The sequence below is a fragment of the Peromyscus eremicus genome, chromosome 2 (genome assembly GCF_949786415.1).
Source record: "Peromyscus eremicus chromosome 2, PerEre_H2_v1, whole genome shotgun sequence".
Classification (NCBI taxonomy): Eukaryota; Metazoa; Chordata; class Mammalia; order Rodentia; family Cricetidae; genus Peromyscus; species Peromyscus eremicus.
In genome coordinates, this window is record NC_081417.1 from 78848359 (window position 1) to 78872555 (window position 24197).

The 24197-nt window shown below is 40.0% G+C and overlaps 1 protein-coding gene across 1 annotated transcript in view; it reads right to left on the bottom strand.

Moving 5' to 3' along the window:
- Positions 1 to 19221, bottom strand: part of Ptbp3 (polypyrimidine tract binding protein 3) — a 76144-nt gene extending 56923 nt beyond the window's left edge. Inside the window, exons 1-2 of the mRNA XM_059254408.1 lie at positions 19093 to 19221; positions 16721 to 16754 (exon numbers count right to left, since the gene is read on the bottom strand). Of these exons, the coding sequence (XP_059110391.1) occupies positions 16721 to 16754; positions 19093 to 19106 (48 nt within the window). The 5' untranslated portion in view covers positions 19107 to 19221. The remainder of the gene's footprint in view (positions 1 to 16720; positions 16755 to 19092) is intronic.
- Positions 19222 to 24197: the final 4976 nt, after the last annotated feature.

Sequence of the window (24197 nt, forward strand, 5' to 3'; positions counted from 1 at the left end):
CCCAGAGCACTATTCATACTAGAGCAGCTGGAAACAACCAAGTGTCATAATTACAGAATAAAGCTTCAATGATCAATGCATGCAACAGTTACACGGGAGCAATAATGAGTTGCTGTCCCACAGAACAGGGTAATCTCAAACATTAAGAGGTCAATCACCAAGAACACACTCTTATGTTAGGTTTACTATTACTAATTTGGGTGATGTATGTGTGTGTTAAGGGAGTCGGTTTTCTCCTCAAAAGACAACGAAAATATTTTGTAGAAGGAAAAAAGACTGAATCACGGGTAAACAATTAACAGTATTGCCAAGAAGGTCTTAACAGGCCAAAAAATGAAGACATCATGTGGCAGGTGTGGGAGGGTGGTTAGCACTATATCAACAGTCTCCTTAGAAACACATGGTCAGTTTACAGAAGTCCAGCAATTTCCTGTGGACTTGTCAGCTCTCTGACTAAGTCAACACATAAATCAGCTTCATTTGTCTCAAGCATCAATTATTGATGCTCCCTCCTACTAAAAACAATTAAATATATAGGACAACAAAATAAAGGAATACTGTGATTAAGCAGTATAAATAAAATGTTCCATTATCAAATTTGATGGAAAATGGTTTTATTTGAATTTCAAGTGAGAATATTAATGTGATTAAAAGACAATCTGTACAACTAATAAAAAGCCACTGAAGTAACATGTAAGATTTTGAAACTAAACCAAAATCTAAATTTCAGATCATACCTAACGTGCACATGAAATTCTAGGATAAGATATTATTTGTTTTACTATCTATCCAAAAATTCTTAATTCTCTAGGATTCTAATTTTTCTTCATATGAACAGAATCTCAAAATATTGAAATTAATACCCAAGTACTACCTTCAATCAAAGCCAAATTTCTAGCAGATGAATTAACAAGCCTTTGTGAAACTTTCTAGAATGGAAAACGTTTGTCCTGCTCTTAGTTAACTGTTCCATTGAGCCAGGCAGTGGTGTGCATGCCTGAAGGCATCTCCTTTTGGTTCCCTTCTCCATTCTCTGTCAGCCTCGTCAGGGTCCTGGGTCTTGTCTCTTGCTGTATGCCTCCCAAGTGCTGGGATTAAAGGCGTGTGCCACCACCGCCTAGGGGTTTATTTGGGTTTTTTATAAAAGGGTTTCTCTTTGTAACCCTGGCTGTCCTGGAATTGTAGACTAGGTAAATCTTGAACTCAAGAGATCTGCCCACCTCTACTTCCTGAGTGCTGGGATTAAAGGCATGCACCACCAACACCAAGCTCATTTCTACTATTTCTAGAGTTAGAGTTCTCTTGATTTTATTTATTTCGCTGTTGTCAGAGAAAAAAAACCCTCTAATGTCAAGTTCTTTTTTTTTTTTTTTTGGTTTTTCGAGACAGGGTTTCTCTGTGTAGCTTTGCGCCTTTCCTGGAACTCACTTGGTAGCCCAGGCTGGCCTCGAACTCACAGAGATCCGCCTGGCTCTGCCTCCCGAGTGCTGGGATTAAAGGCGTAAGCCACCACCGCCCGGCTAATGTCAAGTTCTTAAGTCTAGATTTGTCTTGTAGCCTCTGTCTAGTTAGAATATTCCACATGCAGAAGAATATACATTCTGTAGCTACTGGGTGGCATATTATGTAAATGTTTGTCAGATCCACTTATTCTACGGTATACTCTTAGCTCTGATGCTTCCCTGGTGATTTCTTTCTAAAAATGAACATGGGATAAAGTCTCAAACAATACTGCATTAGAGCCTACTCTCCTTTTACATCTAGTAATATCTGCTTTATATAAAGGAGTGGCTCTAGAATCAAACACATATTTGTAACTATTATTCTAGCCTGCTAAACTATCCCTTCATCATTATAGAGTAACCTCTTTTCAGTCTTTTTATTTAATGTATATTTTCTCTACTCACTTTTGGTTTCTGCTTGTGGAGAATCCTTTTTGATCCTTTCATTTTCAGTTTTTATGTTTCTCATAGGCAGCATATAAACTGATCCCACATGTTTTCTTTATTCAGCCATTTTTTCCCAGTTTTTTAGCTGAATAACTAAATCCATTTACATTCAAGGTTATTACATGCCAGCAGATCTCTGAGTTTGAGGCCAGCTTAGTATACAGAGTGAGTTCCAGGACAGCCAGGGATACATAGAGAAACTCTGTCGCCGAAAAGACAAAAAAAAAAAAAAAAAACCTTGCTATTCTGTTAAAATACTTTTGGTTGTTTTGTATCCTGTGTTACTTGGTGGTTTTCTCTAATTGATTGTTTTGAGCTTCATTTCATACTTTTTGACATCTTCATTTACTACAGCTACTCTAGTGGTAGCAAATGCCTTTGGCTTTTGTCGTCTTGGAAAGTATGTCTTCATCAATTCTAAAGAATAACTCTAGGAGGTACAGTAGTCTTGGCTGCTCCTCCTCATCACACCCCAGGACTTTTGAATACATAACATCCACTTGATTCTGGCCTATATGATTTCTCCAGAGACATCTATTAGAAGTTTAATAGCACTTCACTTTATTATATTTTTGGGTTTTTGTTTTGTTTTGTTTTTTTTGGGGGGGGGGTATGGGATCAAACTCGATCCTGTGTGTGTGTGTGTGCGTGTGTGTGTGTGTATGTGTGTGTGGTGATGGGATCAAACTCAGTCCTTTGTGCACGCCAGGCAAGTGCTCTACCACTAAGCTTACATGCACAGGCTAACTTGACACCTTTTTTCTTGCTATTTTTCGAGTTCTCTTTATCTCATACTTTTGATGGATTCACTGTAAGCCTCGGAGAGGATTTAAAAAAAAAAAAAAAAAAAGAAAAAAAGGCCAAATCTATGGACTCCTTTGAACCTGTTAGATCTAGATACCCATCTCTTTCCTGATATTTGGAAAGTCTTCATGCATTTCATGGAAAAAACTTTTTTGAGATAGAGTATTGCTGTGGAACTTTCTATACAGGCTGGCGATTCTCAACCTGACAGTCCTCTTGCCTTTGCCTCCCAAATTATAGGAGAACAGGTGTGCCCCAGCACACCTTCGAACTTTAACAATGTATCTTTATGGCTTATTTGTCAATTCAACATTACTCTTGATTCCCATTGTGAAAAACAAAGCTGTTAGAGGTAGCAATCGCCCTGCCCTTTCCACCAGTTTATCCCTTTTGTTATTATAATTGTCACATTCTCCCTGTGATCACAGCATAGTGGGATCTGTCCATTCCTGTGGTGAATAAAAGGCTGACTCAAAGTTGAAAATCAAGAAATAGCACTTTTATAACTATGCCATTATTATTAAGGAATCACAGTCCTGATACAGTTCATTTTCTATTCTATGGTCCAATGTCACAACCTTACAGCTACATGAAGACAAAAAAATGCTCCCTAGATTTAAGGTCAAGTGCATTATTACAGTCCTATTAACTGCATAAAATCGTGTCATAGTCTAATTTGATCCATAAACAACCATAATTTTCTCACCCTGCTTGTTTAAATTTCCATCACATCTTTAATGACCTTAACTTTGGTTTCGTTTATACTCTTGTCCTATATCATACCCACTTTTGTTTCAAGCTGTGACAGTATTCATCCCACCAGGATCTCTCCTTGTACAAATCTAGAATGCCAGCTTTCTAAGCATTCTTAGACAGCTGTCTACCAAAGTCTTTTCTCTGCTCTTCTGGGATGGCTCGACATTTTTAAAACCTTTTTTTCTTATTCTTAGTTTACGTCTTCATTTTGCTTAGGTGCATCCCTAAATGACTAAATGGCTGTCGGCACAGCACGGTTTATAGGCTCATGCCTATGTGAGAACTCCACCTATAAACAGGATCATTTGACTTACAGTACTGGGTTAAAATTATTTTCTCAAGAAAATGAGAGTGTGTTCATGGAGCATGTAGTGTGGTTGCTAAGTTTCCAATGTGACCTTCAGTCTAATCAGACCTTCACTTACTTAAAACTGACTTCTTTCTTCCCGGGTGCGTCACAATCATGTCCTCATCCATGAAATTCTGAAATTTCATGACAGAAGGACTTATCTAGGTGATGATCTTTCATACTCATGGTGCTAGCTAACCAGTTGGCCTTTGGTCTGTAGCATGAAATTAATATGAATAGCTTGCTCTCATGCCCAAATTTAACTGGATATTTACAAAAGCTAGAGGAATATATGAGTTCCAGAAATTAAGACACCAAAAGAAACAACCCCAAGAAAGCAGAATAACTCCAAGCATTATATGTGAGGGTGACATAGACAAATGGCTACAGACTGAGGTTGAAGAACCAAAGTCTCAGTGAAAGGATGTTTGAAGGAAGCTTTTAAAATAAATTTTCTTCCTTAAAAAGACCCTCAAGTATACAAAACCTTAGAAGACTTGCCATACAAATACACATCCACTTTTTTTTTGAAGGGGGGGAAATCATTCAAGTCAAAAGAGAAAACCAAAGCCAACAGGTAATTCAAGAAAGACAGAAATGAGAACTGGAGAGATGGCTCCACAGTTAGGAGCACAGGCTGCTCTTCCAGAGGTCCTGGGTTCAAGTCCCAGTACTCACATGGCAGCTTACAACCCTATGTAATTCAAGTTCTAGAGAATCTAGCCTCCATGAGTATCTAAATAGTGAATATAGATATATGCAAACAAAAATAACAAAAAAATAATTTTTTTAAAAAAAATGGTTTGCTGGGTGGGGGTGGTGCACACCTTTAATCCCAGCACTTGGGAGGCAGAGACAGGCGGATCTTTATGAGTTCGAGGCAAGCCTAGTCTACAGAGTGAGATCCAGGAAAGGCACAAAGCTACACAGAAAAACCCTGTCTCAAAAAAACAAACAAACAAACAAAAAAAAAAAGAATAAAAAAATGGTTCAGCTAGTAAGGTGTGTGTGATGCAGTCATGAAAATCTGAGTTTAGATCTTCAGCACCAACAGAAAGGGCCTAGTACAGTACTCTACATCCTCCCTCTGCTGAAGAGGTACAGATGGATCCCTGGGGCTTCCTGACCAGCAGTCCACACAACAGCACAGTCAGTAAATTCCAGGTTCAGCACAAGACCCTGCCAACGTAGGGCTAAGGAGATGGCTCAGATGGTAAAGGTGTTGGCCTCACAAGCCTGGCAACCTAGAATACACATAAAGGAAGGAAGCATGAAACGACTCCACAAAGTTATCCTCTGACCTCCACATATGTAAGTGCGTGGGTACACAGGCATAGCACACACATACACACATACACACACAAAATAAATTAAAATTTAATAAGTGGATACCTGGGAGGCAGAGGCAGGTGTATCTCCAAGTTCAAGGCCAGCCTGGTCTAGAGTGAGTTCCAGGACTACACAGAGAAACCGTGCCTCGAAAAACCAATAAATAAATAATAAATAAATAATGAATGAATGGTGGAAAGCAATTGGAGAAGAAACCCAACAGATATTAACCTCCGACCACCATTCAGAAACTCATGCACATGGGCACACATACATACCACATATACACAAGATAGAGAGGGACTAATGAAGACACAAACTCTCACATAGGCACATGTATGTTCACACTCACCAACACATAAAAATAATGAGATATCTTGTTAAAGCATTTACCATCAAAAAGTAAAATTGCAACCCAAAGAAAGCAAAGCCAATGAAATATAGAAAGATGAAAATCAACAGTATATTTAAAATTTTTAATAAATCCTTAAAGACTAACAAACTGAAGATACAAAATATGACAAGAGGACCCAGCATGGCGGTTGGTGCACACCTTTAATCCCAGCACTCAGGGAAATAGAAGCACATGGATTTCTGTGGATTTCTGTGATTTCAAGGCCAGCATGGCCACAGTTATAACTAAGTGGTAGAGTATTTATCTCCCATGTACAAAGAAGGCAGCATACCACAGATATTCTATCAAGTTGGTAAGTTTATCTATCAAGGGCCAGATAATAAGAGTCTTGGACCAACTATTCAACTACACTGCTGCATGAATAAAAGGTTAACCATATACAACACAGAAATGAGCCATTCTGTTCCAGCAAAACACAAAACACTAAGATTTGAAATTCACCTATTTTTCTCCTGTCATGAAATATTAATCTTATTTTTTAACACTTAGTGTCTAAAAACTATTTTAGCTTGCAAGGCATATACAAACAGATGACAGTGAGCTCTATTTAGTTCTTTGGCCCTAGTTTGCCAATTCCTGTATTAGTTTGTTAAAGAAGTGTCAATTTTCATCCAAAGGAATCTCCTGAAACTATTTTTCTGTGACCAAATAAGCAATAAGCAGACCATGGTGCTAAAAGGCCTGCACTCAGGAAGGTGAAACAAGAACCATACTCCAGGCTACTGGGGCTGAAAAGTGGAAGAAAGACAAGGGAAGGAAAAGGGAGAAAAGGGAGGAAGGCAAAGAAGAAATGAAATGAATTACAAGTAGTAACAAAAGAATAGATTGTACTTAGAAATTCCAATTTTAAAAGAACTAAATAATCCATGGGTAAAAAAGGAAAACAAAAGAGAAACTGTAAAGTACTTAGAAATAATATAAATAATCACAAATGTGAAACTTCAAAGCCACTTTCAGCAGCTTGTCTCAAAATAAAATGAAAAAAAAAAAAAAAACCCAAAACAAAAATCAGTGCATGCCTTTAATCCCAGCAATCAGGAGGCAGAGGCAGGTGGATTGCTGTGAATTAATTCGAGGCCAGCCTGGTCTATAGAGCAAGTTCCAGGACAGCCAGAGCTGCACAGAGAAACCCTGTCTCAAAAAAAAAAGAGAAAGAGAAAGAGGGCTCAGGACTTATATTGGTGGTACAGTATTAGCCTAGTATGTGGGAAGTCCTGGCTCAGCTCCCAGTTGGGAGAGCTGGGGAGAATAAACTATTAAGAATCACTCCAAAAACTACTGACTGAAAAGTGAAATGATATGGCTGCTTTACAGTTCAAAAGACTAGCCATCATCTTAAGAGAGTTAAGAGTCAGACAGGGAATAGGGAATGGAAAAACAAATGGGGAAAATGTTCGCGAAAAGGGGGCCGGTGAGATGGCTCAGCAAGTGAAGACGAGTACCACCCAAAGATGGCAGCCTAACAACTTCAGTTCCATTCCTAGAACCCACATAAAGGGAGAGAACTGACTCACCAAAGTTGTCCTCTGACCTCCACACACACCCCATACACACAGTAACAAATTGTTTTTAAGCCGGGCAGTGGTGGCACATGCCTTCAATCCCAGCAGAGCCAGGTGGATCTCTGTGAGTTCGAGGCTAGCCTGGGTTACAGAGTGAGTTCCAGGAAAGGCGCAAAACTACACAGAGAAACCCTGTCTCAAAAAAAAAAAAAAAAAAAAAATTGTTTTTAGGTTAACTAAATATGTAAAAGGTATACAAGTTATTTCTATTATTCTTGCAATTTTTCCTTAAATGTACAATTTTTTTTAAAAAAAACGTTTATTTACATTAGCGCATACCTATGTATGGTGTATGTATGTATATATGGTATATGTGTATATACATATGTATCACACATTATTTTTATGGCTAGATCTAAAATGAATCTCAAATTCTCCTGTAAGGAGTTCAGATACACTTATTTCCATATGGTTATCCAGCTAATACCATTTGTAGAAAATAAGTTCAATGTAAATTTTAAAATGAAATTTAAATGTCCTAGAATAGCTAAAGCAATTTTGACAAATAACCATTTAGAGGCTCTACACCACATGATTTCAGGATATATTACATACTTGCTATTATTAGAAGCATGTGATATTAACATAAGAATAAACAAATAGAGCAGAAATAGCCCAACTCACATGTGGTAAATTGATTTCAAACAATTGTGCCCAATAATTCAGTCTAGTAAATTTTTTCAACAAATAAATGAGAAAATCTTCCTTTTATATCCTCAGACACATAGCTGTCTCTTAAGTCAGGGTTTCAGCTTACAGCTAGTTTACCTGAAACTCTATGTAGACCATATTGGCCTTGAACTCAGTCTCCTGTCTCTGCCTCCCAAGTGCTAGGAATAAAGGCATGTGGCACCACATCCAGCCCTAGAATACTTACACACACACAAAAAAAAAAATCAAACTGTTGGGCACTCCTGTAAGGGATTTTTCTTAATCAGATTTGAAGCAGGAAGACCCATCCATAAACTGGGCCAGGGCAGTTTTCTTTCTGAGTGCCTGACTTCACACTTACTGGCAAGTTGATCTATCTTGCTGCTATGGCCAGTATCAAATAAATCCAACACAGACTTAAAACCAGCAGCTCTCTAGGAATCCACCCCAATTCTAGCACCAGATTGGGACAGCCGATAAATCCAGCCTTCTGGATTGAACAAATGCCAGATTCTCCACCTTTCTGTCATGAGTCAGCCACTGTTGGACTACCTAGACTACTATCTCTAAGCTGATCAAATAAACTAACATACATGTGTATGTATTCATTCATTCTATCAGTTCTGTTCCTTAAAGACCCTGACTAATGTATTCCTGCACTAATGTGTAAACCACTTTACTCTGTCCAAAAAAGAAAGAGCAGTTCCTCAAACTCTATCCCTGCAAGCCTTCCTAAAGGGGTATGGGGGAATTTAAGGCAGCACAGAACAAGGATAGGGGTCCATTAAAAGCTGAAATGTAGCCGGGCAGTGGTGGTGCACGCCTTTAATCCCAGCACTTGGGAGGCAGAGCCAGAAGGATCTCTGTGAGTTCGAGGCCAGCCTGGTCTACCAAGTGAGCTCCAGGAAAGGCGCAAAGCTACACAGAGAAACCCTGTCTCAAAAAAACCAAAAAGAAAAAAAAAAGAAAAAAAAAGCTGAAATGTAAGGACACTCCAAATGAGTCCCTTCTCAAAATCTTACCACGTCACAGGGCTGGTTGGTAATGGGAACAGCAATGGATTACAGCGGAAAGAGCTGCAGGGTCAGGCTCTATGTAAAGACCCAAACAAGGGGAAACTGAAGCTTTAGGCACTACAGCAAATACCAAACCCAACTCAACTCATGGATCAGCATAGACCTTGCCACACTATGGACCTTTTGCCTCTAAATTTCTGTTCTGATATATTATATCTGGCTTTCCAAAATGTAAAAGTTACCTTAAGCGGTAAATAAATATAAACACAGACAGGTATTAAGCCTCTAAACAGAATCATGCAGAAGAAAAAAAATAATTTTTTTTGAGACAGGGTGTCTCTGTGTAGATGTAGCTAGCATCAATTTTAAGAGCTCCACCTGCCTCTTGCCACCCCATCCCCTCAGTGCTGGTACTGAGGGCACACACCACCATGTCCAGCTAGGGGAAAAAATTTTAAAACTAGATGACAAGATTTCAAGTAGCTATGACGAATATGTTAAAAAGGTCTCTATTGAAAACAAGCAGAAAACATAATGAAGACAATTTAAGCAGAGATGTAAACTCTAAAAGAGAAATAAAATATTAGAAATAAATACTGACCAGGTGCAATGGTACATGCCTTTAATCCCAGCACTTAGGAGGCAGAAGGAAGTAGATTTATGTGAGGTTGAGGCTAGCCTGGTGTACATAAGAGTTCTAGGGCTGTATACTAAGATCCTGCCAGAAAGAAGTAAAGATGGACAGACACTGTATTAAAAATAAAATCTTGGGTTGGTAAGATGACTCCAGGGGTAAAAACACTTGCTACCAAGTCTGATGACTTGAGTTCATCCCTAGGTCCCATATGGTGGAAGGACTGGACTCTCACAATGGTCCTCTGACCCCCACATATGCCACAGTGTACACACACACACACACACACACACACACACACACACGTAACAAAAATGAAATCTGTGATGGGTTCATTAGTAGACTAGAAATTACTGAAGAAAGAATTCAATAAACTTCAGCGTATTTCAATAAAGGCTATGGGTATAAGCTCAGTCACAGAATGTACACCTAGCACCGGTACTTTGGAGAGTAAAGACAAGGATATTTCAATAGAAACTTCCCAAACTGAAATGCTGAGTGAAAATAAACAATAAAAACCCAGAACACCTAATAATGTGTGACAATTTCAATGAGTAAAAAAGACAAAACCAAAATGTTCAAAAGGGGAAGAAAAAATATATATAAACATTATAGCTGGGCGGTGGTGGCGCACGCCTTTAATCCCAGCACTTGGGAGGCAGAGCCAGGCAGATCTTCGTGAGTTTGAGGCCAGCCTGGTCTACAGAGCAAGATCCAGGACAGGCACCAAAACTACACAGAGAAACCTGTCTTGAAAAACAAAAAACAAAAAACAAAAAAAAACAAAACATTATAGCCCATAAATCTGAGAGAAAACAAAAAGGAATGTATGGGAGGGGCTGGAGGGAAGAAAGAGAAGGGGGAAAAAGTACTGTAACTTTAACAGATTGGAAGGTGACATCAACTCCAGCAGGATGCTTCTGACCTCCACTCACATGCTGTGGCACATGCACACACAATTACATAAGTTAAGTACATAAGTAAATGTGATTTTTAAAAGCTACATTTTGTCTATAAGAAACATTAAAGAGCCAGTGGTGATAGTGGTGGTGACACACATCTTTAATTCCAACACTCAAGAAGCAGAACTAATTCCAGGACAGCTACACAGAGAAACTCTTGGGGGGGGGGGGGAGAGTTAGAGACACAAAATGAAACATTAAAGACTTAACAGATGGCCTGGAAAGATGGCTCAGGGTTTGAACACTTATTACTCTGGGGTTCAACTTCCAGGATCCAACACAGAGGTTCACAACTTTCTGCAACTTTAGTTCTAGAGGATCAGATGTCCTCTTCTGGCCTCCAAAGGCACCAGATATGCATGTGGCACACACACGCACGCAGTCAACACTCATATGAAATCTTTAAAAAAAATTTTTTTAAAAGGTTTAACAGACATCCCTCCCAAAAAGTGACCCACTAGACAGCACATAAAAAGAGTACTAATAAATACCACTACGAATCGTCGAATCAGTAACAAAACTGCAGCCAGGCAGTGGTGTCACATGCCTTTAATCCCAGCACTTGGGAGGCAGAGGCAGGCGAATCTCAGTTAGTTTGAGGCCAGCCTGGTCTACAAAGCAAGTTCCAGGACAGCCAGGGCTGTTATACAGAGAAACCCTGTCTCGAAGAAAAAAAAAAAAAAGAAAAAGAACAAAAAACAAAACTGCAAGTGTATTGAAATACTACTGATACTAGTCATTCAACTATGCCCTTTAAAGCACCTAAAAGTAAAAACCAGCAGCACCAAGGGTTGCAAAGGATGAAAGACAACCTGAGCTCTATAGATGAGACCAGGAGGTCAGGCACATTCAAGGTAGTATGGCCATAGATGTGACCTCCAATATAAAGCAGGCTGTGTGAAGTACATTTTAGAAAACGGCTCTACAGTTCATGAGCAGGTGCTTCATCAGTATAATGAAATACTTGAGACAACTAACTTACATGAGACCTTTGTTCAGCTCATAGTTCTGGAGGTTCTAGTCTAAGATCAAGCAGATGGACTACTGCTTGGGCCTCTAATGAGAATGCCAGGTAGAAATGGCAGTGTGTACATGATAGACAAACAGTTCACCTTAAGGCCAGAAAGCAAAGGGAAAGAGGAGAGGGCCAACATCCCACAATCTCACGGAAACGTAAAACCTCTGGAGACTAAACCTCCTAATAGGTTCTATTAATTCCCCAAACTGCTACCCTGCACAGTGAGCCTTTAACATACAGACATTTGGGGAACATTCAAAATCTAAACAATATTAACAGTTTCTGAGATACATACCTGTTTTATCACCCTGCACTTCTATTCCTGGGCTCAGAAGAGATATATATAACAGTATCCTAAACACACACACACACACACACACACACACACACACACACACTCCTTCTCAGAAGCTTTATTTGTAATAGTCCCAAACCAGAAAGAACTCAGGTGCCCATCAACATGAGAACAGACTTTAAGACACAATAAAATACAGATAAATGAAGATGGACTACTAACTATATAGAACTACTACTATGCAACATAGGTAAGTCTAAAAAATTTATTTTGCTAAATAAAAAATGCCATACACTAGAGAGCTTATGATCTATGAATCCATTCATATGAGGTGCAAAAACAGGTAAAACTAATCTACATTAATAGAATTCAGAACAGCTGCCTAAACTGTGTCTGGAAAGAGATAACAGGGATCTTTAGAGTAGCATTCTCTCATTTTGATCAAGTGTTAAATTTTATCAAAGGTTACTGAACTGCACTCTACATAAATAACATCTCATTTTTAAAGGGTAAGAATTTGCAGTCAAAGGCTTCTGTGTTTCCAACAGTGATGCACAACAGTAAGCAAACAAACATTTTCTGTAAAGGGCCAGGAGGTGCATATGTTATGCTTTGCAGACTGTGACCACTACACAGCTCTGCAATTATATATAATGTGAAAGTAACCACAGACAATATGGAAACAAATAAGCATGGCTGTGTTCCAATAACACTACTTACAGAGAACAGGTGTCGAGCAGGATGTGCTCATGGGCTGCTGCTTGTTAACCCCCAATGTCAGAATAAAGAAAACGGATGCTCAAAATTAATTTCAATATGCTGTATTGTTCTTTTCTACATAGGAGGCATGACAATTATCAGAAGCCATTTACAGTTCTTTTTAAGTGTGTTTCTCTATATTCAACAACCCACTAAAGATAGGATGAGTACCTAAAAAAGACTATGACAGTGAATATGGAAGACAAAAATAACAAGAAATACAGGAAACGTGGTTTTAAGATTTTGAGCACTAGCCAGCTAGAACTAATGAAAGCATAAGCTGAAATTTTAAAATGCACTAAGGCATGCAGAAAAAGTAATCACCTACAATGCTGACACTGATTTATGTGGTAAAATAAAATCCTTAAAATGTGTGCCCTATCACTCTTCATCATCAGATTGTGTCTTCATTTAAAAGAACTCACTGTTCATTGTTTCGCAATGACACACACACACACACACACACACACACACACACAGCCAGCCACAGTAGTGCATTCCTGTGACCCCAACCATTGGGAGATTGAAGAAGGTTCAAGTCTTGCTTGGTTAACCTAGCAAGATTCTTTCTCAATAACCCCAAAACAGAAATGTTTCATGATGAGTTCCAAAAGCTAATCTTTTAATTTGGTCAAGGTTCAAAAATTAATACTCCACAAAGAACATTTAAGTACATACCATGATAAGAATCCTAAACACTTGAAAATGTAAACATGTTTTCAGTAAAATCTGAAAGAAAAGGAATTATTTCTCACTAAGTCTATGCCTATTAGAAGAAATATTAGCAGTATCGAAGAGCTTGGGTTCCAGTATATATGCCACTTAAGTGTGTTACAATTCAGCATTCATTCATGCATCAAACATCTTTTGAGATTATAATATAACAGACACTGGAAACACAATAGTAAAGAAAACATCAGAAATGTTCTCCTTTGTGACACATTCTAAATCATTCTAAACCCAACTAGTTTTCCGTTGCTAAAATAATTTTTATATTTAAGAATATTTTTAATTATCTTTTCCAAAATCTAAATAACTTTCCAGGACTGAAAAGAGCACTCAGGTTCAGATTCCAGTAACCACACAGTAGCTCATAATCATCCTTAACTTCAGTTCCAGATCACCCTCTTCTGACTTCCATGGACACCAGACACACATGTAACATATACATAACACACACAGGAAAAACACTCATACACATAAGATAAATTTTAAAATAACTTTTTTAATCCACAAAAGTAAACTTAGGGAACACAACTTGAATTCCATCCTTGCTACTAACTAAAGCCATTAATTGTTTTATTATTCAGACACCAAACAGAGGAAGCAAATGTTGGTTTATCTTTCACATACTCTAGATGAAATGCAAGCCTTAATGGCTCATTATTTGGTAATAACTAAACTTCTTTGGTGAGATCAAAGAAAGAGTAACTCTGTCAAAAAGTACATATGACAGCCATGAGATGCAAGCAGTTCCAAGGCAGAGGCAGGTAGATTGCTATGATGAATTCAAGACCAGTCTGGTCTACAGAGGGAGTTTCAGGACAGACAAGGCTACACAGAGAAACCTTCACAAAAAAAAAAAAGTAAGAAAAAGATAAAGTACATATATTGAATAATTTTATAGCGTGAATATATAAATATTGAACATATTTATAATATATAAACATATGGGCATATATATTCAGGCTGCCTACTAAACCAATTAATCAGCTTATCATCTCTTCAGAGTTGTTGCTTCTAAAGTGCTTATTTCAAAACACATAGAAAGAAAAATCATGCCCTGTATTCACATGTGGTTCCTAGGCATAACATTTAAATATTCTTTCATTTACTATGGATGTGTTTTCACCATAAAAAAACAAGCAAGGGTCCTTCAAGCATAATTTAACTTTTAAGTGGTAACTTTTTAAATGTCTGCTGTATTTATACGCCAGATAAAAAACTAGAATCAGCCAGATAAAAAACTAGAATCAGCCGGGCGGTGGTGGCGCACGCCTTTAATCCCAGCACTCGGGAGGCAGAGCCAGGCGGATCTCTGTGAGTTCGAGGCCAGCCTGGGCTACCAAGTGAGTTCCAGGAAAGGCGCAAAGCTACACAGAGAAACCCTGTCTCGAAAAAAATAAAATAAAATAAAATTAAAAAAAAAAAAAAAAACACTAGAATCACAAATTACTTTTTTTTTTTTTTTTTTGGTTTTTTCAAGACAGGGTTTCTCTGTGTAGCTTTGGAGCCTGTTCTAGAACTCACTCTGTAGCCCAGGCTGGCCTCGAACTCACAGAGATCCGCCTGCCTCTGGGATTAAAGGCAAGTGCCACCACCGCCCGGCCACAAATCACATCTTTAAAGATCAAAATAATTCATTTAAATATCTCTTCTCCCACAGACACCTTCAGACACATAGTTGAAAACTTAATTTCTAATCTGAGTATCATTCTCAAATGAGACAACATATGGAGAGGGTAGTTCCAGAAAAGGCTGCCTCCATTTATTTCCTATTCATAAACATATTCAAAGCTTGCCAAAGCAGATCAACTCTATCTAACCCCAAAAGACAGTACAACAACAGCTCCCAATTATGCTAGTCTCAGACATCCCATTCTTAGTGTTAAATGCTGATTCTTGCTATGCTTATTTCTTAAGAAGTCATAGACTATAAGCACCACCACCAGATCCACTAAGTGTAAAGAAATAGAAATATGGAACTAGCTAGCAAAGTGTATAAAATTAGGCAGACAGTGGTGGGATTTGTGCTTACTTTGACAAAAACAGACTAGAAAGTGATCAAACAACTATATAAATGAATCTAGCTTATTTAAAATATATACAAAGGTTAAATAATTCGTTCTACTTTCTACAGTAATCTGCACTGTGTGGCCTACTGAACTAGATTTCCCACATCAGTATCAAATACCAAAATACCAAAGGGAACTTTATGACAGTTATCTTTTATTATTTTATTTAAAATTTTCATGTATGTGTACATGCCTGGGTATGTATGTGCACTCAGAGATCAGAAAAGTACATATGACCCCTTGCAACTTAAGTTAGGTAGTTGTGAATCACCACATAGGTGCTGGGAACAGAACCTGGGTCATCTGCAAGAATAGTAAGTACTATTAAGAGCTGAGCCATCTCGCAGCTCCAAGACAATTATACATATTTTTTGTTTGTTTGCTTTGCGCCTTTCCTGGAACTCACTCTGTAGACCAGACCAGGCTGGCCTCGAACTCACAAAGATCCGCCTGCCTCCGCCTGGCTCTGCCTCCTGAGTGCTGAGTGCTGAGTGCCACCACCGCCCAGCTGATTTGTATTTTTTTAATTCAGTAATGAGAAGGTCCTGGTATAACTAAAGATTTGTAACTTGGAAAAATCATTACTACAAAATACAGAGTTCTCTAGATGGCCACCTTTTTAGACAGAGGTCTCACTGCTAGCAATGAGGTATAATGAAACAAAGGTCAGGCTTTTAAAACACAAAGGGAAGACAAGCATTTGAACACCAGAACATCACATCTCGAACAAACCTTCTCAACTTGCTTTTTCATCTCTAAAATAAAAATAGTAATTACTACCAGGGGTGGTGGCGCACGCCTTTAATCCCAGCACGCGGGAGGCAGAGCCAGGAGGATCTCTGTGAGTTCGAGGCCAGCCTGGGCTACAGAGTGAGTTCCAGGAAAGGCGCAAAGCTACACAGAGAAACACTGTCTGGAAAAAAATAAAATTAAATAAATAAATAAATAAATAAATAAATAAAAATAGTAATTACCTATCTTGAAGGAATGTTATAATGATTAGTGAGAATACATGTAAATGTAAAGCACATGGCACAGAGCTGGCACTAAAAAAAAAAGTACTGTTATTTTACTACTCATAAGTACACCCACAAAGGTTGTTTTTTTAAAAAGGACTCATCAGAAAAATAAATCAGAGACTAGGATTATTTTAATTACAAAAACCAAACAAAAAATACCATCCTGATAGTCAAGTAAAACTTTAGTTTTTTTTTAATTTTACATATATAATACTATAGTTCCTCCTGAAAAGTACATAAAATCCAAAATTAGCTATGGGTCTACCTCATTTTGGAGTTAAAAGTAAAGATTATCATCACACAAAACAAAATACAATTTCATGAACAGGTGAAATTATTTCACCACTGGGAGAGATGTCAAAATTAAGATAAAAAATGATTATGAAAGGATAGTAAAAGATTCCTACCTTTAAACCGACTGCTATAAGATCTGTAACAACACTGTATGGAAAAAAGTAAAAAGAGAAAATGGAAAACAAAGTTAGAGAACAAGTTTTAAAAGACAGGTAAGATTAAAGAAAAAGAAAAAGCATTATAATAATAAATAATGAAAAAATGATGAACTGTGAAATGTTAATAAAGAAAAAACAATAGACAGTGTAGCAACAGCAGAGTTCAAAAGCAAAGCCTCGACACCTCAACGCAAGAGAAAAATTACTCTCTAGTGTGTAGAAAAGTATAGTTGTGCTTCAATGCAATAAGCGTGTGTTTATCTCACTTTGGCAAATCCAAACAAAAACTAAAATCACCAAAGTTCATTAAGTCCCTGAAATGAGTGATCAAACCATAAAGCTTTAAATTAAACAAAACCTGTGCCTGGATTTTACAGACATGAAAAAAAGCATCTCAGAAACCTCCATCTTACCACCCCCAAAACTCAGCAAAATATTGTTATGACTGTCTCTCATAGCTAGAATAAATACATCACATTTCACACATCAAATTTTACTGTAAGATTTTTATTGTAAATTTTATTATTAAAAAGAAGTTAAACATCAATACTATGTTGTGAGTACAAAAGTATTCCTCCTTGGTAGAAATGAACACACACACACACACACACCTCGAAGAGAAACTAAAAATATGTTGGCTAGTGGTCTTTTTGTTTGCTTTTTTAACTACTCTGAATAAAGGAAATGGGCTTTTTTTCAAGCTGTGGAAAAATAAAATTTAATAAACCTGCCTGCAGCATAGTCGGCTATATTCAAAGCTACACTCCTTAAGAGTGTAAAAAGCCCTATACAGCTATTCTGTACAAAAAATTAACTCTTCTACATCTTCAGTTAGCAGTTTTATCTCCATATTTGCTAAAAGCTACAAGTAAGCTTTGTATTATGTTACTAATCATAATACCATCATAACTTTCTAAAGATATGCAAACACATGTCTGCATCAAGTGGTATAAATTTCAATGTTTTAAACAATATTTTTAACAATATTTCCCTTTTAGAATTCTGAAACTTGTATTCATTTTTCTGAAATTTAAACCTTGTAAGTAACTGGTAAGCTACAGTTTTGAAAGTGTGTAATAGTGTCATTATTGGTCCTAATAGAAAAAGCAAATATTTTTCCTATTTGACCTCCTCTGTTCGGCACCACTGCCTTCGTAGCTTTAACACCACAAGCGCGTCAAAGTTCTTAAAAACTATCAGCAAGACTAAGTTTGGGAAGGTGAGTGGAGGAGCAAATATGAGCGGAGTGCCAGGATATGTATGTATGAGATGGCATAATGAAACCCATTACTTTGTGTGCCAAATAAAAAGGTAATTCTTAACAAGTAAGATGTAGTATGTAGCAGATGATGACTAAAAGCCTATGCAATTAATGCTTTAGATCAGTTCAGCACGAAGCTGAATACGGTTGACTATTCCTGCTCCCCCTCCCCCTATCCCTGAGCGCGCAGGAGGGGAGGAATTTGCACTTCACACTGAAGCAGCAAGTGAAGTCCTTTAACTGTAAATCTCAGGGCACAAAAGGCGAACCTGTTTCCCCAAGCCCGAAGTGGAACCTTCTAAAGACGGTAACTTCACAGCCCTTCCTGACTGATTGATATAGGGCATTATGGCATAAATCACTGAAATGATTTCACAAGTAAAATCAATCAGTCAGGTAAAGAGAAGTCAATGCTTAAGGAGAAGCTTTCACAAAGCAGCTTCCATTAAATAAAAATCCTTTAAAGAACATCACAACCATAAATCAAATCTAAAATTGCACTTTGATATCTGCAGCAGCGTGCAATCTGCATTCAAACGAGATAATCCATATCACAATATTGTGAAACTAAGATAAACGAAACCTAGCGAGGGCAAAAAAAAAAAAAAAAAAAAACAACTGTTGTAAGATCGCAGTGTCTTCACGTAAGTGCGTAGCAAGCAATATCAAATACGCGGCAACCTGTTAAATGGCTTTTACTTTTCAAACAAGTTATATGCTCCACCATCCAGCAGTTTACAGAAATCTTGTCAAAAGGCGGCGGTGGCAGGGGTTAATTAAGAACAACTCAAACGCCTAAGGATTAAATAAATAAAAGGAGTTGGAATCTCTAATAGACTTGGAGAATTTTTTTTATCTTGAACAAAACTATTTGTATGACCCCCAATTTACTAAAATCCTTCAATTAGCACTTTTATTAAAATACATCAGGTCCTAGCCCATGTCTCAAGTTCCAAGAGAAATTATCAACTCGGAAAGGGTGGTTGTAAATCTTTTTTTCCTTTAATTTTAGTCACGGACCCCATTTAAACTGAGCAGTTGAAAGCGCCCGGAAAACTGCACTTACACAATATCTGACATCGCCCGCGGCGAATTCACTAAGTTTCTTGGGGGGTGGGGGACCGAGGAGGAAGCGTCCCCGGTGACAAAGTGCAGACGCTCGTTATGTAGAAATGGTTAACGTATCTCACAGCCCAAGTCAGGAGACCCGGCCGCCGGTCCCGAGACCCGTACGGGACCGCGGTTCGAGACCCGGTCGCCGCCCAGACGGCTGTCGCCGCTCGCCCGGGCCCGCCGCCGGGGAAAGCTCCACCGCGCGCCCCACCCCGCCGGTAAACAGCAACTCCCCGAGCGCCGCGGCCGCCTCAGCCTCCGCCCCCGCCAGCGCCGCGCACCATTTTCTGAGAGGAAGTGTGGGGAGGCTGGCCCGGCACCCCGGCCCCGGCTCGTCTCCGCTTCCCGAGAGCGCCCCGGGGCTGCGAGGGGCGGACGTGACGGGGGCGCCGCGCGCAGGAAGCGGAGACTGCGGCGGACGGACCCCCGCGTCCCCCGGGTCCCTGCCGTCGGGCTCGGCCCCGGGTCGCTCCTCCGCTAGCCGGCGCCGCGCCCTGCTCCCCGGCCTCGGCGGGACGCGACGCCGAAAGGAAACGAGGCCAGCGCGGCCCCCGAGCCGCCACCCGGCACTTACCCATCCATGGCCCAGATGGAGGAGCGCCTTGTGCGGGGATTGACGGGCTCGTCGCGGGCCGAGAAAGCAGGCGGCGGCTCCGGGGACCGGCGAGCCGAGCCGCTCCGCAGCTCCGGCCGGTCGGAGGTGGAAGGAAGAGTGGGAAACAGGGGCGGGGACCGGGCACGCTCTCGCCAGCGCCGCGCCCCCGCCTTCCCAGCCCGCGAGCGCGTCCCCGCCTCGCCTGGCCCCGCCCCCTCGGCGTCGACGCCCTCCCCGGACTCGGCTGGACTCCAGGGCGCCCTCTTCCCGCCTTCGCCTCTTCGCCCCACCCCCGCCCGCGACCCGGCGCGCGTGCGCGCCCCCGCCCCCCTGCGTCGCGCCCGCGCTCGCGGGGACGCGCGCCTTGTGCTTCCCGCTTCGCGGTTCGCCCTCCCGCGAGCCCGCAGGCCTTCCGGCTTTCCGCAGGGGCCTGAACTCTTCCTGCTGACGGCGAGAAAAGCCTCGGGACCCCAAGGGACATCTGAAGCCCGGAGGCATTTCTGCGGGTGGACGGGCGGGCGGGCGGGCGACACGGCGGGGGACCGGCGCGACGGCCGGCCACGGTGCAGGCTCGGGCAGTGGTCTTCCGGGACCTGAGAGCAGCGACCCGTAGCCGGTGAGAGATCGCCGGCCGATCGGCCGGCCGCCAGGCCCTGGAAGTCAGCCTCAGAGACCCGCAGTGGCCGGATAGGTGTGGTTGGGGAAGGAATTAGGTAGATGAGACTGCCCCGGACTTCGTTTTTACAGTTTTAATCTGAGTCCTTTTCTAGTCTAATACTAAGTACACACGAAACTTTCGTTGCATAGCTATGGGATGATCATTATAGTGCCAGGATTAAAAGTTTAGTCATTCATCGTTGGCGGGGGGGGGGGGGGGGGGGGGGAGATAGGAAAGGATTATTGTTTTTCCAGATGAAAATACACGGGTGATCTCCGGAATTTCAGTCAGAAAACGTTTCGTTTCCACCAAAGCCCTTTCCTCTAGTGTGAGCAAAAACAGATTATACATAAAGTATAGAAGAGCTATTTGATAAATATAATGCGTACAACTACTGAGAACATGCTCCCCCACCCACCCACACACCTTTCACAGCCTACCTACTTCTGGAACTGAGTGCTTTTCCAATTCACAGATCATTGAAATTTAAGCCAGTCTTCAAACTCTGAAACGAAAGAGTGGGCCGCCCACACCCATTTCAAAGGAAGTAACAACTTCAATCTATCTTCCTGATTTTCTACTGATTTTCTACTTTAAAATAGTAGACACTTTTCAGTTTGTAATTCAGGAAAGTCATTTTTAAAGTTATTTCTGTTCCCCTATTCAAAATGTCAAAAATGTATATTAAATCTAAATATTAAGTTTTGTTTGGAAACATTGCCACCCTACATTGCTATGTAGGATTTTGTTTTGTTTTGTTTTTTTGTTTTTCGAGACAGGGTTTCTCTGTGTAGCTTTACGCCTTTTCCTGGAACTCACTTGGTAGCCCAGGCTGGCCTCGAACTCACAGAGATCCGCCTGGCTCTGCCTCCCGAGTGCTGGGATTAAAGGCGTGCCGCCGCCGCCGCCGCCACCACCACCACCACCGCCGCCGCCGCCACCAGGCGCTATGTAGGATTTTAAACTAGTGTGTGCCTGCAGTTCCTACCTGAGTTTGAGGCCATCTTGAGCTACATTGTAGGTTCCAGGCCAGCCTGGGTCACAAAAAACAAATGAGCAACAAAAAAACTAATGATATTTTATCATTATTTATTTATATTATTTATTTTAACAAGAGAAGCTGCCGGTGAAGTGTTTATATTTCTGTATCTGGGGCATATTGTGTTATAAGTTTCCTCCCTTACTTTTTAGTTACACATGTAAATATAATGCTTTTTGTTTTTTCAAAACTCAAACAATAGTAAATAGTTTTGTTTGTTTGAGATCAAGTTTTAAATCTAGAATAGCCCGGCTGAAACTTGCTATGGAACTCAGGCTAGCACCAAATTTAAGATTCTCTGGCTTCAACCTCCTGAGATTACAGAGATGTACTGCCATACAGGCCTGAAAATCTTTTGCTTTTCTCCCCAAACCACTCCCTTGCTAACTAGTATAACCATTTTGTGTATATTGGTCTAGATCTTTATTTATTTATTGAGACAGGGTTTCTCTGTGTAACGGTCCTGGCTGTCCAGGAACTCATTTTGTAGACCAAGCTGGCCTCAAACTCACAGAAATCCACCTGCCTCTGCCTCCCAAATGCTGGGATTATAGGTGTGCACCACCACCGCCTGGCTTATAATACTTTCTTAATTGACTTCTTTTTAATACTCCATAGTACTCCATAATTTAATATGCCATAATTTATTTAACTTTTTCCAAAATAGTGGAAGCTTAAATTATTTGTAGCTATTCAATATCACTAACAGTGTCACATGAAACAACATGTAGCTATAAACACATTATTACATCTGAGGAGTAGAATATTGTAAATAGAATTGTAGAAAAAAGGTATAAGCACATCAAATTTGATAAACACTGCAAAGGTAATTCTAAAAATATACAGATTTACAAGGTTAAAGAAAAAAAGTGAACAGCTGGGTGGCGGTGGCTCCCAGGCCAGCCTGGTCTACAAAATGAGTTCCAGGACAGCCAAAACTACCCAGAGAAACCCTGTCTCAAAAGAAGCAAAAAGTAAATAAATAAATAAACCTGATGCTGACCTCTGTTCTGCAGATGTGTACACACACATACACAACAACTACCAGAGGACAGGGTGGAGTTTGATGCTTTTTTTTTTTTGTTGTTTTTGTTTTTTGAGACAGGGTTTCTCTGTATAGCCATGGCTGTCCTGGAACTCCCTCTGTTGACCAGGCTGGCCTCGAACTCACAGACTGAAGTTTGCTTCTTAAAGCCTATGTTCAGGATTTCAGGTATTCCCATAGGTCATATAACATAGAGGAGACTTGGTCTTCTGTAATTTCAACAGAAGGTTCTGGATTTTCAGAGCAATCTGATATTACCCACATGACTTTGGAGTAAGCACTTTATAATATTCTGTCTTCTTGGTGCCAAAGAGGATAATTTCTGCAGATTCTTGTATACTTTGAAAAGATGGCTCTAAATAATTTATATTTTTCCCCTGTATTTTTGTTCCAGTTTGCTTAAGAAAATCCCCCTGAAACTTGTTTATCTGCTAAGAGGCACACCCCTTCATTATTATGTGTACACAAAAAGTAACCTTTGAACACTTGCCTTAAGCTCTTCCACTATGCAGTGGATAGTTAACATTTAACCCACATTCCTGCTTACAGGTAGGACTTCTTAAGACATAAAAGATGCCAGTATAGTTCAGAAATAATACTAGTCATTAGATGAGTCTCAGAAGGTCATTATATGAACATTTTATCTCATGACAATTCCAAAGCATAAACATTGACATCTATTCCTTAAAATAGAAACCTCTGGAATCAAACTAAATGGAAAAGGCCAGTTTCAAAAGCTTATAGACTGTGACTCCATTTCTATCACATTTTCAAAATGACAAAATATATAGCAGAGAACAAGTCAGTATTTGGAAGAGATTAGGAATGGGATGCAGGGAATAGATGCCTGTGACTGTAAAGTAGTATGCAAGGAGAATATTTGTAGTGGCGGAAACAGTTCTGAGTCTTGGTTTGCAGTGTGGGTGAACTTATACAAATCTTCACGTGATAAGATTGTGTAGGACTTCAGATGCCCACCCATATAAAAGTGTCAAATACACGGATACATCAGTGTCAGTCTCCTGGTTTGGGTTAAGATGGTACCAGTAGATGAAACTGGGTGAGGGAACACAGGGCCTTGTTGCATTACCTTTTAAATGTCTGTATACTGCAGTTACTTCAAAATAAAACAATTTTAGAGATCAGTGTTATCTGATTGTTATGTTAGTATTTGATATTTCCTCAGTACTGATACAGTACCAACTTCAAAGGCTGAAGAAAAAAACGTTTGGGTATGGTCTTCCTTTTCAGGCTACCTCACTGTGGTTGTCAAATGAGGCTGTAATAGCTGACACGTACAGAATTAGTGTGTGGCTTCAGCCCTTCTTCAAACCCCTCCCCACGGTTGGAGGAGATGGCATCACAGTGTCTCCTGTGTGCTCGATGCAGGTTACTGTACACTCTGATAGTTCTAAAAAATGTATAATTTCATTTTCCTTGTATTTTTCTCCTGGTTTGCTGAAATTCCTCCCCTGAAACTACCATGAGTAATGTCTGTTTTGCTCATCCTGTGACCGCCCTAGTACAGTCACCTGCACGTGGACAATACCTGGTGCACAGGATCCCTATGTCTGTATTGAAGATGCTGTTATCTTCTGTCACTCTAGTTAGAGTGGCCAACCCTTGCCAGACTTGCGTTGGACATTCTGAAGCACTTTTCCAAAGAGGGAGGAGATTCCTGTCCTTTTTGTCGTCCTGTGCCACAAGGCTCCCAGTGTTGT